This window comes from Vombatus ursinus, unplaced genomic scaffold (assembly GCF_900497805.2).
Source record: "Vombatus ursinus unplaced genomic scaffold, bare-nosed wombat genome assembly UNPS02014801.1, whole genome shotgun sequence".
Classification (NCBI taxonomy): Eukaryota; Metazoa; Chordata; class Mammalia; order Diprotodontia; family Vombatidae; genus Vombatus; species Vombatus ursinus.
The window spans coordinates 14517937-14543056 of NW_020954579.1; the positions used below are offsets into that span (position 1 = coordinate 14517937).

At 38.6% G+C, this 25120-nt stretch overlaps 2 protein-coding genes across 4 annotated transcripts in view; one reads left to right on the forward strand and one right to left on the reverse strand.

The window, feature by feature from the left end:
* Positions 1–13527, reverse strand: part of TEN1 (TEN1, CST complex subunit) — a 33205-nt gene extending 19678 nt beyond the window's left edge. Inside the window, exon 1 of the mRNA XM_027873252.1 lies at positions 13352–13527. The gene's annotated coding sequence lies outside the window, so the exon portion shown is untranslated. The remainder of the gene's footprint in view (positions 1–13351) is intronic.
* A 172-nt stretch (positions 13528–13699) lies between these two features.
* ACOX1 (acyl-CoA oxidase 1) overlaps positions 13700–25120 on the forward strand; it is a 53068-nt gene continuing 41647 nt past the window's right edge. The window contains exons 1-3 of one of the 3 annotated variants that reach the window (XM_027872763.1): positions 13700–13945; positions 14491–14650; positions 20381–20541. In XM_027872763.1, coding sequence (XP_027728564.1) covers positions 13837–13945; positions 14491–14650; positions 20381–20541 — 430 coding nt within the window. In that variant the 5' untranslated portion in view covers positions 13700–13836. Of the gene's footprint in view, positions 13946–14490; positions 14651–20380; positions 20542–25120 lie in introns of those variants that run through there. The other 2 variants (XM_027872762.1, XM_027872764.1) reach the window with 2 other exon arrangements.

Sequence of the window (25120 nt, forward strand, 5' to 3'; positions counted from 1 at the left end):
CTGGTGTTCACCTGAGGCATCTACCCATCCCAGTAATCCTCTCAACTGGCCCTTCAGTTGTGGCCTATGGCCAGTCTCCCAATTCTCTGTTACCTCTAACCTAGTTTAGCCCTTCACTGCCTGTTACCTTGATCCCCCACCCCAACCCCAGCCACTTCCCCTCTTTAATTCCTTCTAGACTCTAAGACACCTTCTTACAGTCACTCCAGCTTACTGGCCACTCCCATCCAGATCTTCCCATAGATCTTCTTCCTATAAAAGGAGTAAGTCTAGTCCACCAAAGGGGGAATTCTTAGAATCATGCCCACCCTGATCCGTGTTCTAATAAACCCTTTCTTTGGCTGAAAGTAGGCTTGGGTCGAATTCATTTGAGGCAGGACCTGCGTCGCTTGCTCTTGAATGTCGGGTCCCAGCAACCCTAAGCCCCAAAGCTATGTCATCCCAATATCTGGAACTGCTACACCATTGCCCTAACTTGGATAGACCTGTATCATCTTACTCCCACCTCCAGTTGACTATAAGAGTTATCATTTCATAAATCTCCAGTGGACTAGTAAGTATTGGGTGTGTTTCCTTTACCCCACCCTAGCTAGGGTGGATGCAGGGTTACTAAATTATTTGGAGAAGCAAATGAAGCAATTGAAATGAGTAGGAGAAACAAATCAAGACTCTACATTTTAAAATTCCTTAAACTTCTGGAGTTCCACCTGCAGCAGGGAGTGGTCCTAAGAATGTAAATGAGGAGAGGACTATTTCTTGTCTTTGTAACCAGCACCTTAACATAGTGCTTTGTTAAACAGATGCTTTGATGAGACAGCTAGGTGGCACAATGGATAGAACGCCAGGCCTGGAGGCTGGAAGACTCATCTTTGTAGGTTCGAATCCATCCTCAGACATTTACTTAGCTATGTGACCCTTGAACAAGACACTTAACCCTGCCTGCCTCAGTTTCCTCATCTGTTGAAGGAAATGGCCATTCCAGTATCTTTGCCAAGAAAAATCTCAAGTGGGATCACGAAGAGTCGGACAGGACTGAACAAAAAAAAAAATTGATAAATTGAATAGTAATAGTAGAAGGTAACAAGGAAGGAAACATCTAGTTGTCAGGTATTGATTCAGGCCTGAAGGTCAGAGCTAGAGCTATAAGACTATGGATCATTCAGAAAGTTAATAGCTGAAGCCACAAAGGTGGATGAAATCTCCAAATGTAGAGAGAAGAAAGATAAGAGCTGGTGTTTTCACAACTGCTGCTCAGTAGATGTGGAGCCAGCAAAGAAAACAAAAAAGACAGAGAGCTAGAAAATGCTGCAGATTATGTGAAGCCAACTCTGGCCAATATGGAAGAAAGAAACTGGGTGTTGCAGTGAACAAGTCATAAAATGGAAAATCACCTGTTCCTGTACAGTTGTATAATTATAATGACCAACTTTAGCCTTCAAGAAAAGATAGGAAAATGCACTTCTGATCCTTCTTTGCAGAGGTTAAGGCTTGTATTATTCCACTACGTAGAATTCTGCATGTATTGTTCTTAGTTGATGGGCTGGCTAGTTTGGTGGCAGGGCTTTTTTTTTTTAACTCTTTTATGTTCTTTGTTAAAAGGAATTGCTCCCTGGGTGGGTGGGGGATATGCTGGGGGATAAAGGTGATATAAGATCAAAAATAGCTATAAAAAGTTTTTAAAAAATAAAGGTCATACGAGGAATTCAGAAAAACATAGGAAGACTTGTATGAACTGATGCAGAATGAAAAAACTGAACCATGAACACAACAACTACAACAATGAAATAAAGCTGAACTCTCAAGTAACTAAAAAACTAGTAATGGACGCCAAGAACAGATTATGAAATAAATCTACCTCCCTATTTTTGACAGTGAGGTGGAGGACTAGTAGGATAGTACGGCTTCCTTTAAGTTCCAACTAAAATCTCACCTCCTACCCGAAGCCTTCTCCAAACCCTCTTAATTCCAGTGCCTTCCCTCCGTTAATTATTTCCTGTTTATCCCATATATAGTTTGCTATATATAGATTTATTTGCAGGTTGTTTCCCCTGTTAGATTATAAGCTCCCTGAAGGCAGGGACTGTATTTTGCCTCTTTTTTGTATCTCCAGTACCTAGCACAGTGTCTTTGGAATAGTAGGCGCTTAATAAATGTTTATTGAATGAATGATTGAATGAATGTTGCATAAGCAGTCAGACTCAGTCACAGTATCAGTTGTTTTTGCTTAATTATTTTCCTTTGTTACAGAGGAAGATCGAGTTCTAAGGGGAAGAGCTGGTTGGAGAGGGAGGGGAAGAGTTTATTTGGAAATTACAGTCATAAAAACAAAAAGGCATCAATAAAAGGGCTTGGTTTTTTTTTGTGTGTGTGTTTTGTTTAAGGAAGTTCATAGTATTACCTTAATCCTTCTGAGAAGTTGTCAGAGGACTAAGCTAGGCTTAATGTTGGGTGTAGAGAGAAGGGACTCACCCCAGTTGAGAGAACCTCTCCCTTTTTCGGGCCACTGCTACTGAAAAATCACCTCTAATATTAAATATCATGAGAAGTAGAGAAAAGAAAATGTTACTTTGGAAAACCATAAGGCATTGACTTGCCTGAAGATAGGACAGCATACCTTAGAAAACAGGGTTAAATCACTGGGTTAAGGTAAACACAAAATAATAAATCAAGGAAGAAATGTTAAAAAAAAAAAAAAGGCTTTATTCCATACTGAGCAGGCTGGAAAGTACAATTATAATTTTCAGAAGGGCATTCTCTACCAACACAGGATGTCTGCATAGTGTGTTGTTTTTGACAACAGACATGTGGTACGCTCAATTTTTGTAAATTGAATCATCAGAGGGCAAAGTGAAGAGCCCTGTAATGAAAAAACCATGCCCTGATTGATCGTTTTTGAAGTGTAAGAATCATACATCCCTAAAAATGTCCTGAAATGATTAACTTTCCACTGTTCTTTGTCATGGTAGAAAGTAAAGAAATAGGATTTTTGTTGTTGTTGTTCAGTCATTTTTCAGTAGGGTCCAACTCTTTGTGATCTCATTTGGGGTTTTCTTGGCAAAGATAATGGAGAGGTTTGCCATTTCTTTCTCCAGCTCATTTTACAGATGAGGAAACTGGGGTGAAGTGACTGACCCAGCGCAATACAGCTGGGATGTATCTGAGGCCAGATTTAAACTCAAAAAGAAGAGTCTTCCTGACTTCTGGCCCAACACTCTATCCACTGTGAAATTGGATTTTAACATTCTTATGAAAGTTAGTTGACACAACTTTTGATCCAGTCATTGAAAATGCCCAGGAGAGTACACAACTCACTTCTTTATCTTCTTAACAGAGCTGATGGCAAATTCACAGAATAATAAATGAAGAGTATTTTCAAGATTGCACAACAGCAAAGCATCATCACCCAGCTTGTCCAGATGCCAACTAGAATAAAAGGCACACATGGGGAAGGACAAGGACGGCCTCAAGAAAGAAATGTACCATATTTTCCACTCTGACTTCCTATGCAGCAACGTAACATTAAAATAATCATAATGTTAATTGACATTTACCTAGGGATAGAGGCTGGACCTGTGATTTATCTCAGAAGTGTAAGGTACTTCTCTCCCAAGCGGGTCAGTGCCTTCTCTGCAATGTATAGGCTTAGTTACCCAGAGCATTAAGAGATTAAATGACAGTATATATCAGATGTGGCCCTTGAACTCAGGTTTTCCTGGCTCTGAAGGAGGCCAGTTCTCTATTCACTTTGCCAAGATGGCATTCAAGGCTATTAACATAGCACTTTAAAGTCTGCCAAACATTTACTGTCTTTAAAAACCCAGTAAAACTTCACTCATTTTGAAAAGTTCAAATTCTAAATATGTTTTAATAAAAGACAATTTTAGGCACTACTTGTCTAGTCATTCCTTTGTTCAGTCATTCAACAGGTATTTATTTATTTATTTATACATTAGTCATGTTGTAAAGAAGAATTAGAACCAAAGGGGGAAACCACAAGAAAGAAAAAAAAAAAAGGAAAAATGTTTTGATGTGCATTCAGACTCCATTGCTCTTTCTCTGGATGTGGATAGCATTTTCCATCATGAGTCTTTTGGGACTGGCTTAGATCACTGCGTTACTGAGAAGAGCTAAGTCTATCAAAGTCGGTCATCGTGCAATGTTGCTGTTGCTGTGTACAATGTTCTCCTGATTCTGCTTACTTCACTCAGCATCAATTCATACAAGTCTTTCCAGATTTTCCTGCTCATCATTTATTATAGCATGATAGTATTCCATTTCATTTATATACTACAACTTGTTCAGCCATTCCCCAATTGATAGCCATCTCCTCAATTTCCAATTCTTTGCCACCACAAAAAAAGCTGCTATAAATATTTTTGTACATGTGGGTTCTTTTCCCAGTTTTATGACCTCTTTGGGATACAGATCTAGAAGTGGTATTACTTGATCAAAGGGTATGCACAGTTTTATAGCCCTTTGGGTATAGTTCCAATTGCTCTCCAGAATGGTTGGATCAATTCACAACTCCACCAAAAATGCTTTAGTGTTCCAATTTTACCACATCTTCTCCAACATTTATAATTTTCCTCAATAGGTATTATATGCCTACTCTGTGCAAAGCACTGCGCCAAGCACTAAGATAGAAAATTCTGGAAAGTGTGATCACACTTGCCCTATCAGAGCTTAGAGTCTAGGAGGGGGACCATTATCAATCGTCATCATAAATGACATTTACATAGTGCTTTAAAGGTTTGGGAAGCACTTTCCATCATATTATTTCATATTTTGCAACAACCTTGATAATATAAATCCTAAAGACAAAGGGTATTTTTGGTGCAGATCTGATTTTATCAGTGTGGGGAATTCCAGTTGGAGGAATTCTCTCTTCAATGCAGATGAGCAACTCAGTCATTTATCGTCTTAGAGAGTTGCCTGGGATGGTACTGTGGTTCATCCTTCATTTGGAAGAGGATCAATGACTTCATAGAGTTGCCTGGGGTACTGAGAAGTCCTAAGGTCAAAACTCTTGTATGCTTCAGAAGCCTGACTTGAAAACAGGTCTTCCTGACTATAACCAGCCACCATGACAATGCATTTCAAAATCCCCATTTTATAGATAAGGAAATTGAGGTTCGGAGGTTACCTGACAAGCCCATAGTCATGCCATTTGCACCAGGGATGAGAAACTGACTCAAACTCCAGCTTCCCTAGGTGCAGGTAGAAGGCTGTTAAAAACTAGAGGGATTAAAGAAAGAATTTGTGGAGGCAGCATTTGCTATTCATATAATAAAGTTCTAAAAAAAGTAAACTGATGAAATTTGGCTAAAAATTTCAATTCATAGTAGAGATTTATTATATAATGAATCCTAAACATAAACCTTCCTAGTGATGCCTCTACTTTACACTACTTATTCAGTAGGAATAATGAATTGCAGGGGAGCTAGCAGGCGCAGTGGATAGAGTACTGGCCCTAAAGTCAGGAGGACCTGAGTTCAAATCTGGCCTCAAACCAAACACTTGACACGTACTAGCTGTGACCCTGGGCAAGTCACTTAACCCCAATTGCCTTAAAAAAAAAAAAAAAGGAATAATGAATTCCATGTCAGGATTATCACAAATTCCTCATAAGTCCCAAAAAACTGAGTTTAACTAACTAAATAAAAAGACCGCTTCTGCTCTGGCTTAAAAACAAAACAAAATCAGTTCTTCAATCAGTTTACTCTGTCCTACAACGTTTCCCCAACAGTGGGGTGGTGGGAAAAAACACTGAATTAAGATGAGGGGAATAAAAAAGCTAACATTTATATAGCTGCCTACTACGTACCAGGTACTGTACTAAATACTTTTCCGACATCTCATTTGAACTATGCCCAAAGGGCTACAAAACCATGCAGACCCTTTGACCTAGCAATACCACTAGTAAGTCTGTATCCCAAAAGAAATAAAAAGGAAAAGGACCTATATGTACAAAAATATTGATAGCAGCTCTTTTCTGGGGGCAAAGAATTAGAAATTGAAGGGATGCCCATCAATTGGGGAATGGCTGAACAAGTTGTGGTATGTGATCATGATGGAATACTATTATACTATAAGAAACGATAAGCAGAATGCTCTCAGAAAAACCTGGAAAGACTTGCATGGGCTGATGCAAAGTGAAACGTACTGTGCACAAAGTAACAGCAATATTGTAAGATGATCAGCTGCGAATGACTTAGCCATTCTCAGCAATACAATGATAAAAGACAACTCTAAAGGACTTATGACAAATGATATCTATCCCCAGAGAAAGAACTGATAGTAACTGAGTACAGATGGAAGTATTTATTTTTCTTTTTTTGCTTTCTTTTTTTTTTTAGGCTATTGGGGTTAAGTGACTTGCCCAAGGTCACACAGCTAGTAAGTGTCAAGTGTTTGGTCTGACAGCACATTTGAACTCAGGCCCTTCTGACTTCAGGGCCGGTGCTCTATGCACTGCGCCATCTAACTGCCCCTACTTTATTTTTCTTGAGTTTTTTTTTTGTCTATTTTCTTTCACAACATAACTAATATGGATGTGTTTTGCATGACTACACATGTATAACATATCAAATTGCTTGACTTTTTAATGGGGGGGGAGAAGAAAGGGAGAAAATTTGGAGCTCAAAGTTTTCGAAACAAATATCAAGAATTGTTTTTACATGTAACTGGGGAAGAATAAAATACTAGGGGCAGCTAGGTGGTGCAATGGATAGAGCACCGGCCCTGAAGTCAAGAGGGCCCGAGTTCAAATCCGGCCTCATACCCAAACACCTGACACTTGACACTTATTAGCTGTGTGACCCTGGGCAAGTCACTTAACCCCAATTGCCCAAAAAAACCCCCCAAAAAACAACTAAATTTAAAAAATATACTATCTCATTTGAGCCTCACAACAATCCTTCAAGGCGGGAGCTATTATTATCTCCATTTTACAGTTGAAGAAACTGAGGCAAACAGAGGCAAAGTGACTTGCCCAGGGTCACACAGCTGGTTAAATATTTGAGGCCAAATTTGAACTCAGGTCTTGCTGACCCCACCATCCACTGTACCACCTGGCTGCCTAAGACAAGATTTGGATCCTGAGTGTCCCTTTCCTTAATTAGATGTTACTCTGGATGCCACTGAAATACTCTTAAGCCTAGTTTCTCCACTTGAAAATGGAAATAATGACATTTCCAATTTCTACTAATTATATCATGAGGATATTAAATCTGTTGAATTAATTGATCATAATAAATTACATAAGTTCTTTGTAATCATTACAGTACCACATAAATTTAAGTTCTCATTACTGGCTTCAACTGATTTCATTAAAATGTAGAATGTTTGAGCAGTTAAGAGACACTAGATCTCATGTATAGATGGAAAAAACCAACCAACCTAGAGCAGAAACTGGAGAAGGGCATTGGACTATCTTGTAAGGAGCAGTCAGACAAGAATTAAGGTCTCCTAATTCCTAGGTCAAACACTCTTTCCACCATACCACTTATAATAACCATAATAACAATCACCACTTATATAGCAATTTCAATATTTGCTGAGAGCTTTTCATAAATGATCTGGTTTGATCCTTACAATTCTATAATGTCAGTACTACAAGGATAATTAGACTATCTCTATTTTACAAAAAAGGAAACTAAGGCTTGGGGCAGTTAAGTGACTTACCTATGGTCACACAATTAGTAACTGTCAAAGGCAGGATCCAAATTTAAGTCTCTCCTGACTTCAAGTCCAGCACGCTTCCTACTACCTGATTCATGTAGAACCCATTTGTTATTTGTCTTTTGTAATTTGTGACTTCATTTTCCTTGCTCTGAAATAGCTTTCATCATCTTCTCATTATTATAGCATCCTTATTATAATATCCAGGGGCCTTCTTAACCTTTCTGTATCTGTAGCAACTGGTGCTATTCACTCCCTGTCCCTCTTTCTGTGTCTGTCTGTCTCTCTCTATATATGTAATCTTGCTGCTCTATGTTCTTGGCTTCCATAAATCTGCACTCTCCTCCTACCCATCTGAGAGTTTTTTTTAACAAATAATATTTTATTTTTTCCTAATTACCCGTAAAAACAATTTTAACATTCTTTTTTGTAATTTTGAGTTCAAAATTCTTTCCCTCTTCTCTTCTCCTTCTCCCTCCATGAAATGGCAAGCAATTTGACATACTATACATGTGCAATCATGTAAAACATATTTCCATATTAGTCATGCTGTGGGAAAAAAACCACAGACAAAAAAAAACTGTGAAAAAAATAAAGCGAAAAATAGAATGCTTCAATCTGCATTCAGACTCCATCAATTCTGTCTCTGGACCTTTTTCATCATAAGTCTTTCAAATTATCTTGGTTCTTTGTACTGCTGAGCTAAGTCATTCACAGTTGATTATCACACCATATTGCTTTTACTGTGTACAATATTCTCTTGGTTCTGCTTATTTCACTGTGTGTTAGTTCATGTAACTCTTTCCAGGTTTTTCTAAAAGCATCCTGCTCATCATTTCTTTAGCACAATAGTATTCTATTGCCTTCATATCCTACAACTTGTTCAGCCATTCCCCAATTGATAGGCATCCCCTCAATTTCTAATTCTTTGCTACCACAAAAAGAGCTGCTATTAATTTTTTGTACATATAGGTCCTTTTTTTTCTTTTTTCTTTTTTTATCTCTTTGGGATATAGACCTAGTAGTGGTATTGTTGGGTCAAAGGATACAAATAGTTTTATAACCCTTTGGGCACAGTTCCAAACTGCTGTATAGAACGGCTGGATCAGTTTACAGCTTCACCAACAACACATTAGTGTCCCAATTTTCCCACATCCTCCCAACATTTGTCATTTTCCTTTTCTGTCACATTAGCCAATCTGATAGGCATAACATGATACTCAGAGTTGCTTTAATTTGCATTTCTCTAATCAATAATGATTTAGAGCATTTTTTTCATATGACTATAGACAGCTTTGATTTCTTCATCTGAAAACTGCCTGTTTGTATCCTTTGATCATGTATCAACTGGGGAATGTCTTGTAGTCTTAAAAATTTCACTCAGTTCCCTATATATTTGAGAAATGAGGTCTTCATCAGAGATACTTGCTGTAAATTTTTTCCCCTCAGCTTTCTAATTTCTTTCTACTCTTGGTCTAACTAACCTTGCTTTGGTTTTGTTTGTGAAAAACCCTTTTTAACTTAATGTAATCAAAATTATCCATTTTACCTCTTGTAATGCTTTCTATTTCCTGTTTGGTCATAAATTCTTCCCTTATCCATAGATCTCACAGGCAAACTATTCCACGCCCTCTGAAAGCGTTTTACTGGCTCCTCATCCTCCTGCTGTCTCTTAAACATAGACATCTCTCAAAGTTTTAGCCTCTTCTCTCTCTAGACTCGTTCCCTTGCGTATCTTATCCATTTCCGTAGCTATGGTTATCTCTACGCAGATTATGCACAAACCTTTGTATTTACTCTCAACCTCCTCTTTGAATTCCAGGCCTGAACCTATAATTTCTGCCAGACATCTTCACTTCAATGTCCTGCTGATAACTGAAGCTTAATATGTCCAAAATTGAACTGATCTTTCCTCAAAAACCTAGTTTCTCTTCCATTATTCACAGTCACACAGGCCTCTTTAATCTTACTCTCTCCCAACCTTCACAGATGATCAAGTGGCAAGTACTGTTGTTTCTATCCTGGCAACAGAACCGTAACTAGCAATTGTGGGACAACTGTCAACATGAGCACAACCTAAACTCCTTTGAGGGGGTGTAGGGCAGGAATAAGAGCTTCAAGAGGAGTGGTGCTGGGCTTAGCTATTTACATGCTGCTCATGTTTATGCTCATGTTTACATGCAGTTGCTTGTTGGTGATCTGGTACAAAGTCCGGATCCTACTTAGTCCTCCGCCTGGAAATATTTCTTGTATCTGTTCCCATTTTTTAATTTCCCTGTAATCACCCTAGTGTAGGCTTTCATGACCTATCACTTGGATACCAATGCACAGCTTAGATTACACCATCTCTTTATTAAAAAACCTTAAGTGTTCCCTACTACCTACTGAATAAAAGTATAAATTCTTTATCACGCTATTTAAGTCCCTCCAGAATTTGGCTCCAACCCACCTTTCCAGTCTTCTTTCATCTACTTACCTTCCTGTACTGTACATTCCAGTTATACTACTTTCTTTACAAAAAAAAAAAGTTTGATTGGTTTCCTTTTTATATTGGTCATTTCAACTTTTCTCCTTCAGACTGAAAACTTCCTTATGACAAAGAAAAACAAGCAAAAACACATAATATGGAGGCCACATCTATAAAACGTTTTGTCCTACTAGTTTCCTGCTTCTTTGTGGTGGGACATTAGGTTTCATTATCTGTTTTTGAAAACCTTCACTGCTTTTTCAGGTAGAGTTCTCTCTTCTTTTAGTGATATTTTCATTAATATTGTGGTAGCCACTGTGTACATTATTTTTTGTTTGTTTACTTCCGTTATTCACTCCACATCACCTCATACAAATCTTCTCATGTTTTTCTGAATTCTTGAAATCTATCATTTCTTTCTATCAACAGACTTCCATGATATTTATATGCCATAGTTTTGTTCAGCCTTTCCAATCCAGCAGTCACTCACTGTCTTCAAGTCTCTGCCACCACAAAGAGCTCTGTTGTAAATATTTTGGTATATACTAGACTTTTATTTCTGTCTTTTAGTTCTATAGGGTATATGCCCACAAACTAGACTACATCTTCCATTCTTGGTCTACCCTCTCACCTCTGTAATACTCACGTACCCCTAATTTATGGAATGTGCTCCCACCCCTATCTCAATTTGTTTGGAGTCACTGCCATCATTCAAAACCTAATTCCTTTGCCACTTTTTGCATAAAGATTTCCTTGACTCCCTGACCTGAAAGTGATCTGTGTTTTCTCAAATTTCTCATAATACTATCAAAAGATTGTACTTATCAAAATCTCCTTTGCATCATGGTCATTTGGACATGTTTTTCCCTCCATTATTAGATTGAAAGAGATAAAGTATAATGCAAAGAGTGCTGGATTTGGAGTCAAAGACTTAGAGTTCAAGCCCTGCTCTTACTTTCTATGACTTTATGCAAGTCCCTTCAATTCTCAGGGTCTGTTCCCTCCTATGTAAAATGAAGGTGTTGGCCTCTATGATCTCTAAACTCTTCTAGCTTTACAGGTCTATCTTGAGAGCAGGGTCCTGGAGCCTTGTATCCCCAACGCCTTTGTATATGTACTTTCTCAAGTACTCAAATGAATCTGTCTGATTAATTAGGGAATTCCAGGGATTCAGGTCACAACCTGTCAATGCCTGCCCTTCCTTGTTCATGTTCTCCCATAAATTCACCACAAAAGTTTCACCTGGAGGCCTTCCACATTTTCTCTTGACATTGATTTCAAGGGTGCCAGTGAAACAAACTAGCTGACCACTTGGGATCCCTCCTTTTCATCACCTGATCAGTCATCTTTTTTTTTTCCAACGTACAGTTCCTTGAAGACCATACTGTTACAGCCTACTCTCATCCACATGTACCTTTTCATTGCCCTCTTTATGATAGTCATTTAAAATTCTTCTGTTCAACAGAAGCAGCTTTATTTCATGTCTCACTTTTTTTTTTTTAGGCAATTGGGGTTAAGTGACTTGCCCAGGGTCACACAGCTAGTAAGTTTCAAGCGTTTGGTCTGAGGCTGGATTTTTGAACTCAGGTCTTCCTGACTTCAGGGCCAGTGCTCTATCCACTGCACCACCTAGCTGCCCCATGTCTCACTTTCACATAGCAGCTTTGTACATGTAGATACTTCAAGAGGTGGTGGGGAGATGTAGGTAAAGAAAAAGCATTTATATAACACCTACTATATGCCAGGCACTATGCTAAGAGCTTTTTTTTTTTATAAATATTATCTCATTTGATCTTCATAAAGATCTTCATTTGATCTTTACCTTGTGAGGCAGGTGCTATTACCATCCCCATTTTATAATTAAGAAAGTGACTTGCCCAGGGTCACACTGCTAAGTTCTGAGGCTGGATTTGAACTCATATCCTCCTGATTCCAGGCTCAGTACTCTATCCGTTATACCACCAGCTGCCACTGCCAACCTTTAAAAAATGTCTGGTGAGGCAGTATGATTAATTCATGTTGAGAAATATGAATTCAGAATTATAAGACGTAGCTTTTGAGACCTGGCTGAACCATTTGGAATCCATGTTCTTCCTTTGCAAGATGAGGACATAGTACCAGATCATCTCTAAGATCATAGGATTATTCATTTAGAACTCAAAGGCACCTTAAAGGTCATCCAGTGGCAGCAAACTCAAACAGAAATGCAGTCACTAAACAATACAAATGGATCCCCGAAGGGGAATAATTGATTTACGAAGTGCATGTTAACATTATCTTCTATTGTATTTTTATTTTGGTAAACATTTCCCAATTACATTTTAACCTGGTTCCTTTAACACTCAAGAGTGTTGCAAGCCAGGTCTGCGTTTGACGCCTGGGTTGGGTTGTCAATTCCCTCATTTTACAGGTGAAAAAGTTTAGGTCAAGGCAAGTTAAGTGACCTGCCCAAGGTCACACAGATAACCGATAGCAGCAAGGGGAACTGAACCCAACCCTTACTTCAAATGATGCATTCTTTCCACTGAACCAGTGTCCCTTCCAGCTCTAAATTCCTCTAACCTTCTTCTCCATGATGTCTAACAGATATATGTGTAGGATGACATTATGTCGTTAATGAATTATTACCGCTTCCTTCCTTAGACAGGTTCAGTCCTAAACCCTGGGGATACAAAGAAAACTGTAAGACAGCCCCTGCCCTCAATGTGCTCACATTCTAACGAGGTAAAGAAGATGCAAATCCTGACGTGGGTACATGATACATACAATGTAAACGGGAGGTAATCTCGGGGGAAAGGCCCTAGCATTGAGGGGTATCTGGAGAGACTTCTGGCAGAACATGTTTCTAGGACTTGAGTCAAGAAGGAATCGAGGAGCTCGAGGTGAGAAAGGAAAATTTATACTTTTGGGTGTCCAGGAAATTCACAGCACCAAGCATTTAAAAAAAAAAAATGGCTCCGAGGCCAAACCTTCTTCCCCCTTGCGAGAGCACAGTACCAAAGGAGCCCAGGACTGCACCGAAAGATACCAGCCTCCGCTCCACTTGGGGAAGGTCAGCTTCTCCCCGGCATCCGGGCACGCCTTTGTCCTCGGACTTCCGGGGGCGGGGCGGGGGGAAAGTCAGACCGAGGCTCCGAGGCGCAAGCGCGAGGCCACTCTCTCAGCTTGTCCCTCTCCCGCCCCCGTCCCTATCCCCTCACCCACCTGTCCCAAGGTTCCCACAGTCGTAGCCTTCCGCGGTGGGGGGTAGATGTGTGGTGGGGAGAGAACTTTCCCCACGTGAACGAGAGCACATCACGTGACGGACAAGCCGTCAGAGGCGGCAGGATGACGCTATGCCGTACGTCCGGGCCTGCGTGGCGGAGACGAGATGTGGCGGCGCTCTCTGCCCCACGATCCGCCCACATCCCGGCTTCCACTCCTGGAGCGAACGAGCTGTGGTCCGGCCTTCTCCCCGCCCCCCTCCTCCTCCTCAGGGACGGGCGGAGCTCCGCTCTCGCTGGGCTAGGACCGGCCCGGCTTCCTGGCGCAGGGCCGCGGTCACGTGCCACGGGCGGGGGCGGTGCTGGATGTGTTAGGGACCGGCCGTGGTCCTGGCCCGAGACTCGAGCCCTAGAAGGGAGCGAACAGGCTGCGGGAGCCAGGACTTCTGATTGCCATCACCTTCTGCCCCATCACCAGCCCTCACCATGAACCCAGACCTGCGCCGGGAGCGGGACGCTGCCAGCTTCGATGCGGAGAAACTCACCTACATCCTGGATGGGGGCTGCGAGAGGACCCGGCGCCGCCGGGAGATCGGTAAGAGCGGCTGGGCGGGACCCCGGGGGGCTGCGGGGGCTCGGGGTGAGCTGCAGGGGAGCCGGGGGTGGGGGGAATTACGAGGAAGGGACTCGTGTGTGAGGGCCGAGCTGGTCGGGTTTTTTTCGGCCCCTGGCGCTCTGGGCATCAGGTGGGGGTGGGATAGGTCAGGCCTCCGCCCCAGTACTCGGATATGCTCCTATGGCTGCTGGGGGATAGTGGGGAACCCCTGCCTGTAATCGGCTTTCAGCTCCTCCGTCTCCTGCCTTCCTTGAAGTCTCAGCTAAAATCCGATCTTCTGCTAGAAGCCTCTCTAGAACCCCCCCCCCCATTCTAATGCCTTTCCTCTGTTGATTGTCTCCCATTTATTCTGTATGTATTTGTCCGTACGTGGCTGTTAGTATGTTGTCTCCCCATTTAAGAGCCGGAACTGGCTTTTGCTTTCTTTGTAGTTTCCTGAGTTTAGCATTTAAAAACGGCTCTTTCTCGATCTCCTGAGGAGATAGTAATAGGTTTCTGAATTTTGTGTCTCCTCCAAACTTCAGAGAACTTGATTCTGAATGATCCGGACTTTAAGCATGAAGACTTGAATTTCCTTACCCGAAGCCAGCGCTATGAGATAGCTGTCAGAAAGAGTGCCACAGTGGTGAAGAAGATTCGAGATTTTGGCATTGCTGATCCCGAAGAGATCATGTGGTTTAAAAAGTAAGTGTTCGAGTGGTAGAGATCTGAGAGCTTAAACTGCTCTTGGAATCTGTGCTTTTCTAATCCTTAGTCCTTTTAGACCAGTGTTGTGTGCCTGGGTGTGATTGCTCTTGGATCTGTGCTTTTCTAGTTCTTAATCTTCTAGATCGGAGTTGTAACCTTTCTTGGTGTCATATCCTCCGACAGTACCAGATTAATGTTTTTGGACAGGCATTTTTTTTTCTAAGGCAGTTGGGGTTAAGTGACTTGCCCAGGGTCACACAGCTAGTGAGTCTGAGGTCAGATTTGAACACAGGTTCTCCTGACTCCAGGACCAGTGCTTTATCTACTCCACCCCCTAACTACCCCCAGAATAATGTTTTGAAAGCATAAAATCAAATGCATGGGATTAAAAAGGAAGTCGGTTCTAGTGAAATAGTTATCAAAATATATCTTTAAAAATTCATAGACACCAGGTTAAAGAAAAAACCCTGTTCTATGTAGATCAGTGTTAAGTAATGTTAAAAGGTAACCTGTAGTCTGCTGTGTCAATTTAAGTAATGGATAGATCTAAGGCCAGAACTAAAGTTTTCCCCTAACTTTGCATTATATTATTCTTCAGAGGCATAATAATTGTTAGAGGCATTGTGAAACAACTGGAGTTAGAGACCTAGGTCCAAATCCTGCTTCTGATACTTGCCTATCTGTGGACCTTAAACAAATCACTTAATGTCCAGGGGCTTTATCTTCCTCATCTTGAAGGAAAAAATGATTGGATTATGAGTTCTTCGGCCCCTTCTACCTTTGAACTTACTTTAGCATGGAAACATATTGGAGACTTGTCGATTGATAGAAATTTTTAAATTCTTACTTTCAGGTCTCTGTTATTTAAAAGGTATACTTTGGTCACAACTTCTTGGTTTTTAGAGATTTAAGCCCCCCACAAAGGCCTCCCGTGCCTTGAAAATTTTGGGGGATTTCTTGTAGTGAGCCCAGAAACATCTCATGGTAGCAAGAATATTCTTGAGGAACTGAAATGTGAGTTTTTATTTTGTCTTGTTGCAGGGTGTGGCATAAGCATTTGTAACTGTAATACATAGCTGTTGTCAAAAATCATAAAAAAAAGTGTGTTGATGGGAAGACCATTTAACTGATAGGCTTAAATAGAATTAATGGAAAGTGTTCTAAGAATTGAACAGTGTTGTGGTTGGTGGTGGTTATTTAAATGGAATTCATTTTATATGTAGGCTCTAAACAAAATCTGTGATTTGCTGATAGATGCCAAACATATACTTTGTTATTAGAACCCCTGTGTTCTTTGTTTTGTGTGTGGGTGTTGTTGTTTTTTTAAAAGAAATAAAACAGGTTTAATGTTTTCTGATTCATTCTGGCTAAGTAATGCTCTAACTTCTTAATAATATGTGGTTGTTTATAGTTTATTTGGTTTATGGGAGTCTCATACTCAATAAATTTTTCCTTTCATAGCAGTAAATATTTTTGAACAGTCAAGATATTTATGTCCTAGACAATCCATGTTTTTAAAAAAAAAAACCCATAGAAAATATACAATATATTTAAGTTCTCCTTTTTGTAGTAACTATATTGATTAGTTACTTTAAGATATCATTGTACGTCTTTATTTTTTACATCTTGTGTTATTCACATAGTTCCTGTGGCCTAGGAAAGATTATGAGGGACAGTACTGATAGCTGAAAAACCTATGGGAGCAAAGTGGAGAATCCATGAAATTATAGAAATTTATAGTTGGAAGAGACCTTGGAGATCATTTCGCTCAACTCTCTTATTTGACAAGTAGGAAAACAGGTTGAGAAAGAATGCCCCAAATCAAACAACCTCATGGTGTAGCTGGGATGACAAATCAGAGTCACATAAAGTTTATGGCAGCAGGAGCATGCATAAAATAGAGGCCACGTAGGCCAGACACACACTAAGGTAACCTTTCTGGTTGATCCTCCCCCGAGAGGAAAAGGAAAGACTAGCTACAAACCTCCACCTACAATGTGCCTGCATACCCAGGCACCCTTGACCCCTGGTCAGTGCCCAGGCACATGTGGCAGATCTGCCAGATTCAACTTGAGTGCTCTTTCTACCACATCATACTTTGCCTTGAAGACATTCTAAAGAACCCATCGTAACAATTCTGATAATGTCAAACTTTCCTCCCAGCAGAAAACATTTAAGCTTAAATAGTAAAATCTTGTGCATTTATATACCTTCGGCAGGATTTAAACAAAAAAAAAAAATTACATATTGAAATCCTTTCATTTGCATCTGGTTTGAGATATGTCAAAAGTTAATGCTTCTTTAAAACCATTCAGGCATTTAAAGTCAGAAAATTAAAAATAAAATAGGAATTTAGCAGAGTTTAATCACAAATATAATTCATATATATTCTTTGAGTGGATTACACTACAGCTTTATCAGATGGCATGTTAAAATAAAATAATTTGTAATTTAGAAGTGATTTGAAGTTTTAATAAACTTATTTTCTGTGAATTTTCCATTAAAAAATAAATCTTGTGTCATTTATTTTAACATTATACAAAATAATAGTACTTTGGCCTTCTGAAAGAGGTCTCTAAATCTATCCAGGGATCTTTTCACAATTACTGAAATTTGAACTTTTCTAGATAATCCAACTTGTAGTATCACTCACACACTTTTAAATGCTCCTTTTATTTTGATAACTTGTATGTCTTATGACTATGGAGATAATGAAGAAGAATATCTAGATGTGAACTAGTAAATTACATTTTAGCTTTGAGTCATTTGTGATGGTAAGTTTTATAAAATATTATTAACCCCCTATTTATCAGATGACATTTAAAAATGACAAATCAGATACTTCTAGAGAGGTTGGCTTGTATTTCTTTAAGTGAAAGATAGGGTATCCAAATCAGTCTTGATAAAGATTCCTTTCTTGTAATTGTGAATATAATATATAGCCAGACTCAAGTGAAATCATAATGAAATAGAACGAAATACTCCATTTGATAGGAAATATAATTTTTCCTGTGTATCATGTTTCACTTTAAATATTAAAAGTTTTTTTTTTAATCATCTTGGTGACATTTGTGAGGGATTTCACCTTCATTTATATTAGAGGAGATTGGAAATAGAAAATTTTGTCAATAATTCCATTCTTGAAGGATGTTGGACAAGTCAACTGCTGGTATTCTTTGTATATTAATTTCTCCTCATACAACAAGAATATTATGTTTTATAAGAATACTGCATGTTCAGTGTGAATATTTGTAAAATATTTTCTTTTCTTTTTTTTTTTTGTAAAATATTTTCAAATGGTCATGTTGAAGAATAAGGGCTATTTGAACCATCACCTGAGAAAATAGACTTTATTGTATAGGAATTGTTAGAAAAAATTTTCCTAACGATTATTTCTGCTATACAAAGAAAACACACTCACTAAAACTCAGTTTTCTAGTTTGATATGTTTAAACTTGTGTGATTGTGATTTTCCTTTTTCCTCTTAAGTATAAATTGAATTTGTATTTTAAGTTTCATTTTAGAGTAGTAGTTGAAAAGTACCAGTGGCTCTCTGTTCCTTATATTAGGATTTTGAATGGGTAGCTCTTTTCATTCATTTTCATTTTCATGTATATTTACTACCAGATGTGTAGATGCCTTATTCATTGTCATTATGTCACCAATTCTAGAAATCCCAAAGGAATATATTGAAAGGCCACTATCCTTTTCATTTAAGTTACTACTCTTATTTGTGAGGATTCCTCTCAGATTTACATTCTTGCCTAGATTTTTGTGGAGAGTGATTTAGGAATTACTAATGCTTGTAAGTCTTGATGTCATTAGCTATTAAAATCCTTCTTGTTTTTGAGATTGATTTATGAATTCACGCTCCCCAGTGAGATTCTGGTGTTTAGATTAGTTAAGTGCTATTGGTGAAATTGATGATCAGATGGGGGAAAGACACTGGATTTGGCATCAGAAGACAGGTTTTGTCACAACTCTGGAACTTAATTAGTTGTGGTAACCTTGGGGAAGTAACTTTATCTCTGGGCTTGAGTTCCCACATTTATGACATTGAAGGGGGTGGACTAGATGAATTCTAGGATCTCTTCCAACATTAAGATTATTCAATTCTAAATTATGCTGTTGTTAACCCAAATAACTTTGGCAACGAATTAACTCCTTTTCTTCCTTCTTCCCTCCCCACAAATCACATTTGATCTTTGCTGGTATTCAGGCATTTTTAATTAGTGCATTATAATAAGCAACTCATTTTATTGTTTTGTTGGCACAGAAACAGGGTTTGGCATCCAGAATACAGTTATTCAGCTAGACATCTGTAATTTTTGGGTTACATCCATTTAGATTACTGGGATTTAGCAATGTAGAAGCGTAGAAGTTTATTCAAGTGATTGAGATTATCATATTATCAAGATGGAAAAAGTAAGTGAGGCAGCCTGGTAAAGAGGAGTAAGCAGTAGGTTTAGAGTCAGATGACTCTGTTTGAATCTTAATTTTGCTTCTGTGTGACCTTAGGCAGGTCTCTAAATTTCACCTGGCTTTTTCACTTTTAAATTGAGATGGTTGGAGTCATTCTAAATTCCCTTTGTTTCTAAATCCTGTGATCCTGTAAATTTGTGTATTGCTTCACTTGGAGAAATAGGAGTGATGATGGATCGTTATTCTTGATACCTTCCCTAATAGTGGGGGTGGTTTGATGCCTTCCTGTGAGCAGTAACCCCATCTGATCTCTTTTCCCTTCAACAAATCCTCAAAATAGGAATAATAATCACTCCTATTTCTTTATTCAAGAGACATTTTAAAGAACATTTCTTCAGTTTTGTTTAATTCTTCAAGTGTGTAGGAGGTTGACAGTATATTTACTGTATTGTTTTTAGTATTAGTGATTGTGATTGTGATTCAATTTGCAGGTAGACATAAGTAATCTTGTTATATTTAATGCCAAGACCACTGAGGATAGACTTATGAGATATTGGCAGTACTATTTACCTCACTAAGAATTTTTGTGTCCTAATACACTTTATGGGCACCTAGGTGGTGCAGTAGATAGAGTGCAAGGCCTGGAGTCAGGAAGACTCATCTTGCTGAGTTCAAATCTGGCCTCAGACACTATCTGTGTGACCCTGGGCAAGTCACTTCACCCTGTTTGCCTCACTTTCCTCATCTGTGAACCACTGTAGTATCTTTGCCAAGAAAGCTCCAAGTGGGGTCATGAAAAGTCAGACACAACTGAACAACAGCAAGAACAATAAATATACTTTACCCCAGTACGTACCTACTCTCATCACTGCCTTTGGTTACCTAGGCAAAGAAAGACTAAAAATAGTTGTTAGCCAAAAACAGATGAATACTTTGGAGGAATTTCTTTTGATCTTCTATGAAAATATTTTTTTTCAGTTGCTGTCATAGGAAGGATTTACTTTCAGGAACTGATCAAAAGCGGTTTTAAGAGGAAATCTCATCCTGAATTATTAACTAGGCTAAGAGCAGAACTACCAAGAGAACAAATGCTAGGAGTTTCAATTGCAGATTTATCAGGTTGTAAAATAATGAATGTGGTTTGTGTGGAAAATACTATCACTAAATTTGAAAGATGAAGGACGAAACTTTTATGACCTCATGGGTGAGAACTATTTGGAGAGGAGGTTGGTATGTAGGAAAAAAATATTTTCAGGCAGTTACTATTAGAGTAAGGCTGAGATCCTTTTCTTTTCTCTCCTGTAGACTACATTTGATCAATTTTGTGGAACCGGTTGGCCTCAATTACTCCATGTTTATCCCTACCTTGCTGAATCAGGGCAACACTGCTCAGCAACAGAAATGGCTGCCTCCAACCCAAGGACTCCAGATAATTGGCACCTACGCCCAGACCGAGATGGGGCACGGTTAGTCTTTATCTAGAGATTAATGAGTGAAACTATCAGAGGACTCTAGTTGATAGTGACTCTTGGCATTGTCCCCTTTGAAGTCTTATTTAAAACCAGACTTTAAAAATGAAGTTTTATCTTTTCTTTAGTTTCTTGTCTATATCTAGTAATTTGTCAGGTATCCTTCAGTCTTATTTCTTGAACTAGTTTGTGGAGTAGTTCGTAAGAATAAGTGCTGATAATATTTAAAGGGTGATGAAACATCTTCTTTATATATGAGGTCAGGTCCTGCTATCTCTCCTGCAGTTCTCCCCACCATCTAATGCCTTAACAACTTTGTTTAGTAATCTTCCTGGAGCATTGATGTCTCAGCAACGTAAGGCAATTATTTACCCAGAAGAACTGCTTTTTATTATGCCTCGGATGCTGGGATTGAATAGGATGTAGAATGCTAGTAATGAAAACCTTCCTTATTATTTGTTAGGCCCCAAAGAGAGTTAGGAGACAATCAGCAAGCATTTATTAAACTCTTACTATGTGTCAGGCACTATGCTACGTGCTAGAAACAGAAAGACAAAAAGAAGACAGTCCTTGCCTTCAAGCAATTTACATTCTAATGAGAGAACCATATAAACATATGAGTATACACATATGGGAAACAGGAAACCTTGGAGGAGAAGGCACTAAGACCAAGAAAGGCCTCGTGCAGAAAGTGGTGCTTTAGCTAAATCTTGAAGGAAATGAGGGATTCCAGGAGGTGGAGGTCTGATGGGAAGGCATTCTAGGTATGAGGGGCAGTCGGTTTAAAGCCACAGAGATGGGAAATGGAATCTTATATATGAGGAACAGCAAGTAAGCCAGTCTGACAGGATTGTGAAGATTGTGGAGGAGTGTAATACATAAATAGGCTGGAAAGTTAGGAAGGAGCTAGGGTGTGAAGAGTTTTAAATGACAATTAGGAGTTTATATTTGATAGGTAATAGGGATCTACCGGAGTTTTTACTGAGTGTGAGCAGATCTGCACTTTAGGAAAATTACTTTGTCATCTTTCTGGACAATGAATTGGAAATATGAAAGACTGTAAGCAATGACACTGAGAGGCTATTTCAGTTGTCCTGGTGAGTGAGGGGTGGTGACTGTGGGTGGTGAGAAGGGGAACTATGACAGATGTAGAGATAGAAACAAGATTGGCCAGCTGGTTGGATATGTGTGGTGACAGGAATCGAGGGTAACACCGACACTGTGGGCTTGAGTGACCAGGATAATAAGTGAATAATTCAGAAAGGGGGTGGATTTGGGGAGAAGATAATGAGTTCTTTTTTGGACATCCAAAACTGGACTCATTCTCTTTCCTTTAGAATTTACTCCCATTTCTGAATCTCCCTCTTTCTGTCAAGGGTATTACCATCCTTTGTTACCTAGGTTTGCAACCTCAGTATTATTCTTGACTCCTCACTCTCCCTCACCCCCAGCACATACACAGTCAGTTGCCAACAACGATTTTTTGAAATTAAAAACAAAGGTTGTTTTTCAGTTTTTCTGGGTCAATGTCATGTCTAGGCAATTGTGGATAAGTCCATGATGATAGTACAGTTTTGGTAGTTTGGTTGAAACCTCCATTAGTTTTTGAGGTCTGTATTTGTAAGCATAATGATTTGTAACCTGTTTTTCCATTAAATAAAGTAAGCTTCTGGTGTATAAGTCTAACCACCAGATCATGTCTTCTGTTAGGCACCAAATTTGCAAGGCCAGTAGTGATGTGTGGCTTAGTTTCTGTTATTTCCTTGTGTAATCTACATAGATTGAGTCCAACTTCCCTGAGAACAGCCTTTTTTGTAACTTATGGCTGCGGTGACCAGATCCTGAATTGCCATCATAAAGCCCCTCTTGTTTCCAGAAACAAATCTACACAACTCAACCATTTGCTTAGTGCTTCCTGTTCAACATATTGCTTGCTGGTTGTGTTCATGCTGCTGTCACCTATGGACTGAATGCACTTTTTAATTTCATTCTTGGATCTTAACTATTTCATAGGTTCTATCCAGAGATAAACTGCTTTCAGTTACATTAGACAAATTCAGAAACCTATGATCAACTTTTATTACTATTGCTACTTGTTCCAAAAGTGTTTCTGAAGGTTTTGGACCTATTTGCTATGGCTCTAAGAATTTCCATCAGTCCTCTTCCTCCTTTTTGACAAAGGAGCATTCATCTTTCTATAGCTGCCTAAGGGTGATGAATCCTGTGTTTTCACTAATATTGTACAGGTTTGTTAGTGTGCCTTACAAATAAGTTATGGTCCATTTTACAATTCCAAAAGTATAAATTAAGACAGATACTGGGTAAGTGTTAATTGTGTTAAACATTTTCTTCTCGTTCAGCTTTGATTTCAGCATGTCAATAAATCTCTTAACATGTTTAGCCACAGCCTTGATATCTGTTCACCTGGAGCAAACCAAGGTATCTATAGTTATTGCATATATCCATTAGTTCCTTGTGACCTGTAAATTCAATCTTACATCCTTAGTTTTTATCTTTCCTTATAATCCATTCATACTTCTCAACTCCAAGGGACATTTTATGTTATTGGAGAAAGTTTGTATGAGGTGATGGAGCTGTTAAATGTGATTTTTGGAGACATGTGGTATCATCTGTGTACATCTGGTACATCTGGGACTTTGGTTTGGCTCCCTCTTTAATTTGGAAGCCCTTTTTAGTTTAGGAGATGAAAATGGATGTAAGACTTGACAAAACCATAATGACTTTAAACTATTTCATTGAAAAGTACCATTTTTTTCTATCACTTGTTTTTGACATTATTGGGTTGTTGGTGGGTTTTTTAAATAGAGAATAATTTTCCATGTGGACAAGTATTCTAGCATATTCACTATACTTTACCTTTTTATAGATTTGCAATATGTGAGTATAAAACTTGAGTCATAAGTTTTCTGATAATCAGCTAAAGCAGTATAAAGGTTACAGTGCTTTCAGGCAGCTTTTTCAAGAATTGCCAAATTAATAAGTTGCTTTGTACGCTCCTGGGACTTTTGGCATACCTTTTTTACACTTTACTTCATATATTGATTTCTTGGGTTTATTTTATTTTTAGTAATACATACTGTCAGTTATTGTTGTTCAGTCATTGTCCGACTCTTCATGACCCTGTGGACTACAGCATGCTAGGCCCTTCTCTTCTCCACTAGTTCCTGAAGTCTGTCTAAGCTCATGTTTGTTGTTTCCATGACTCTATCCATCTCATCCTCTGCCATCCTCTTTTCCTTTTGCTTTCAGTCTTTCCCAACTTCAAGGTTTTTTCCAATGAGTCTGTAATATCTTGGAAGGGCTTCTGAATCTTTTTAAAAAATAAATTATGTTCACTGTAGTTTATACTATCAGTATTCTAATTCTTTGAAAATGGATCTTTGAAAATGGGTGATCCGTATATAGCATTCATGGTAGCATAAGACCATGTTAACCATAATGTTTGATTGAACTGTCTCATAACATTTGGAGCTGAAAGAGAAGGGAACTCAGAGGTCATCTAATCTAACCTTATTTTATATATGAGAACTGAAAATGAGAGCAGTCAAGTGGCTTATTACCCAGGGTCACAGAGGTGGTTCTTAGCCAGGCGGCAAGCAACTCATGTCATCTGTCTCTAAATCTGGCGTTCTTGTCCGCCACACTATTTTGCCTGCCTTTTGAATCATGCTAGCTAAGAGCATTTAGCACTATTAAAAAAACTCAGTTATAAACTGTTCTTTTGCGTTTTGTGAAAATAGCATTGCAAGTGCTTCTACACTCTGGCTTCAGTGTCCATTTCACTAAAATGATTGCTTAAAGCCTCCACCAACTCTCACATGTGTTTTTTTTCCCCTTTTTTTGAAGCATTTCTATTTTTTTTATTATAGATTTAAGTAAATTTAAAGAGAAAAAAACTTAATAAATATTAAGCTCCATTAGTTCTCTACATATTTATTTCCAGTCTGTTAATGTTTTACCTGCCACTTTGTGTTCTGCTTTTTTTAAACTTTCATTTCACATAAATTTTTTCATATCTTTGTTTAGCCAGTTTTCTTGTCTTTTTCAATAGTTTTCTTAGATTCCACTATGTTAATTACTGTGGTTTACTTAGTGTTGATGTTTGGTTGTTTCCAGTTTTCTAGTCTTCTGAGTAGCATTGCTGGAAACATCATTGTAAAGATTGTTATTTTTTTTCTTCTGAGCTGTTTCCTGGTTTTATAATTTTGTTGCTATTGTTACATATTGCCAGACTGCTATTAAGAAAGACTAAGTCAGATTTTATAGTGCCACCTACATGTGTGCATATACATATATATACTAATTTTCTGACAGCTTCATCATCATTAGACTTCAGAATTTTTATTTGTTAATTTAGTATTTAAATAATGCTACCTGAAAGCTGTTTTAATTTAGTTTTCAAAAGCTAGCTGTGGCATGCATTTTTCCATGTGATGATTTGTTGTCGCTGTAACTTAACTTGCTTTGGCTACCTATTAAGTAGAATATAAATATTAACTTAATATATTTGTTCTAGTCCTTTATTTATTTTGAACAGTAAGTTTTTGTTATTTAT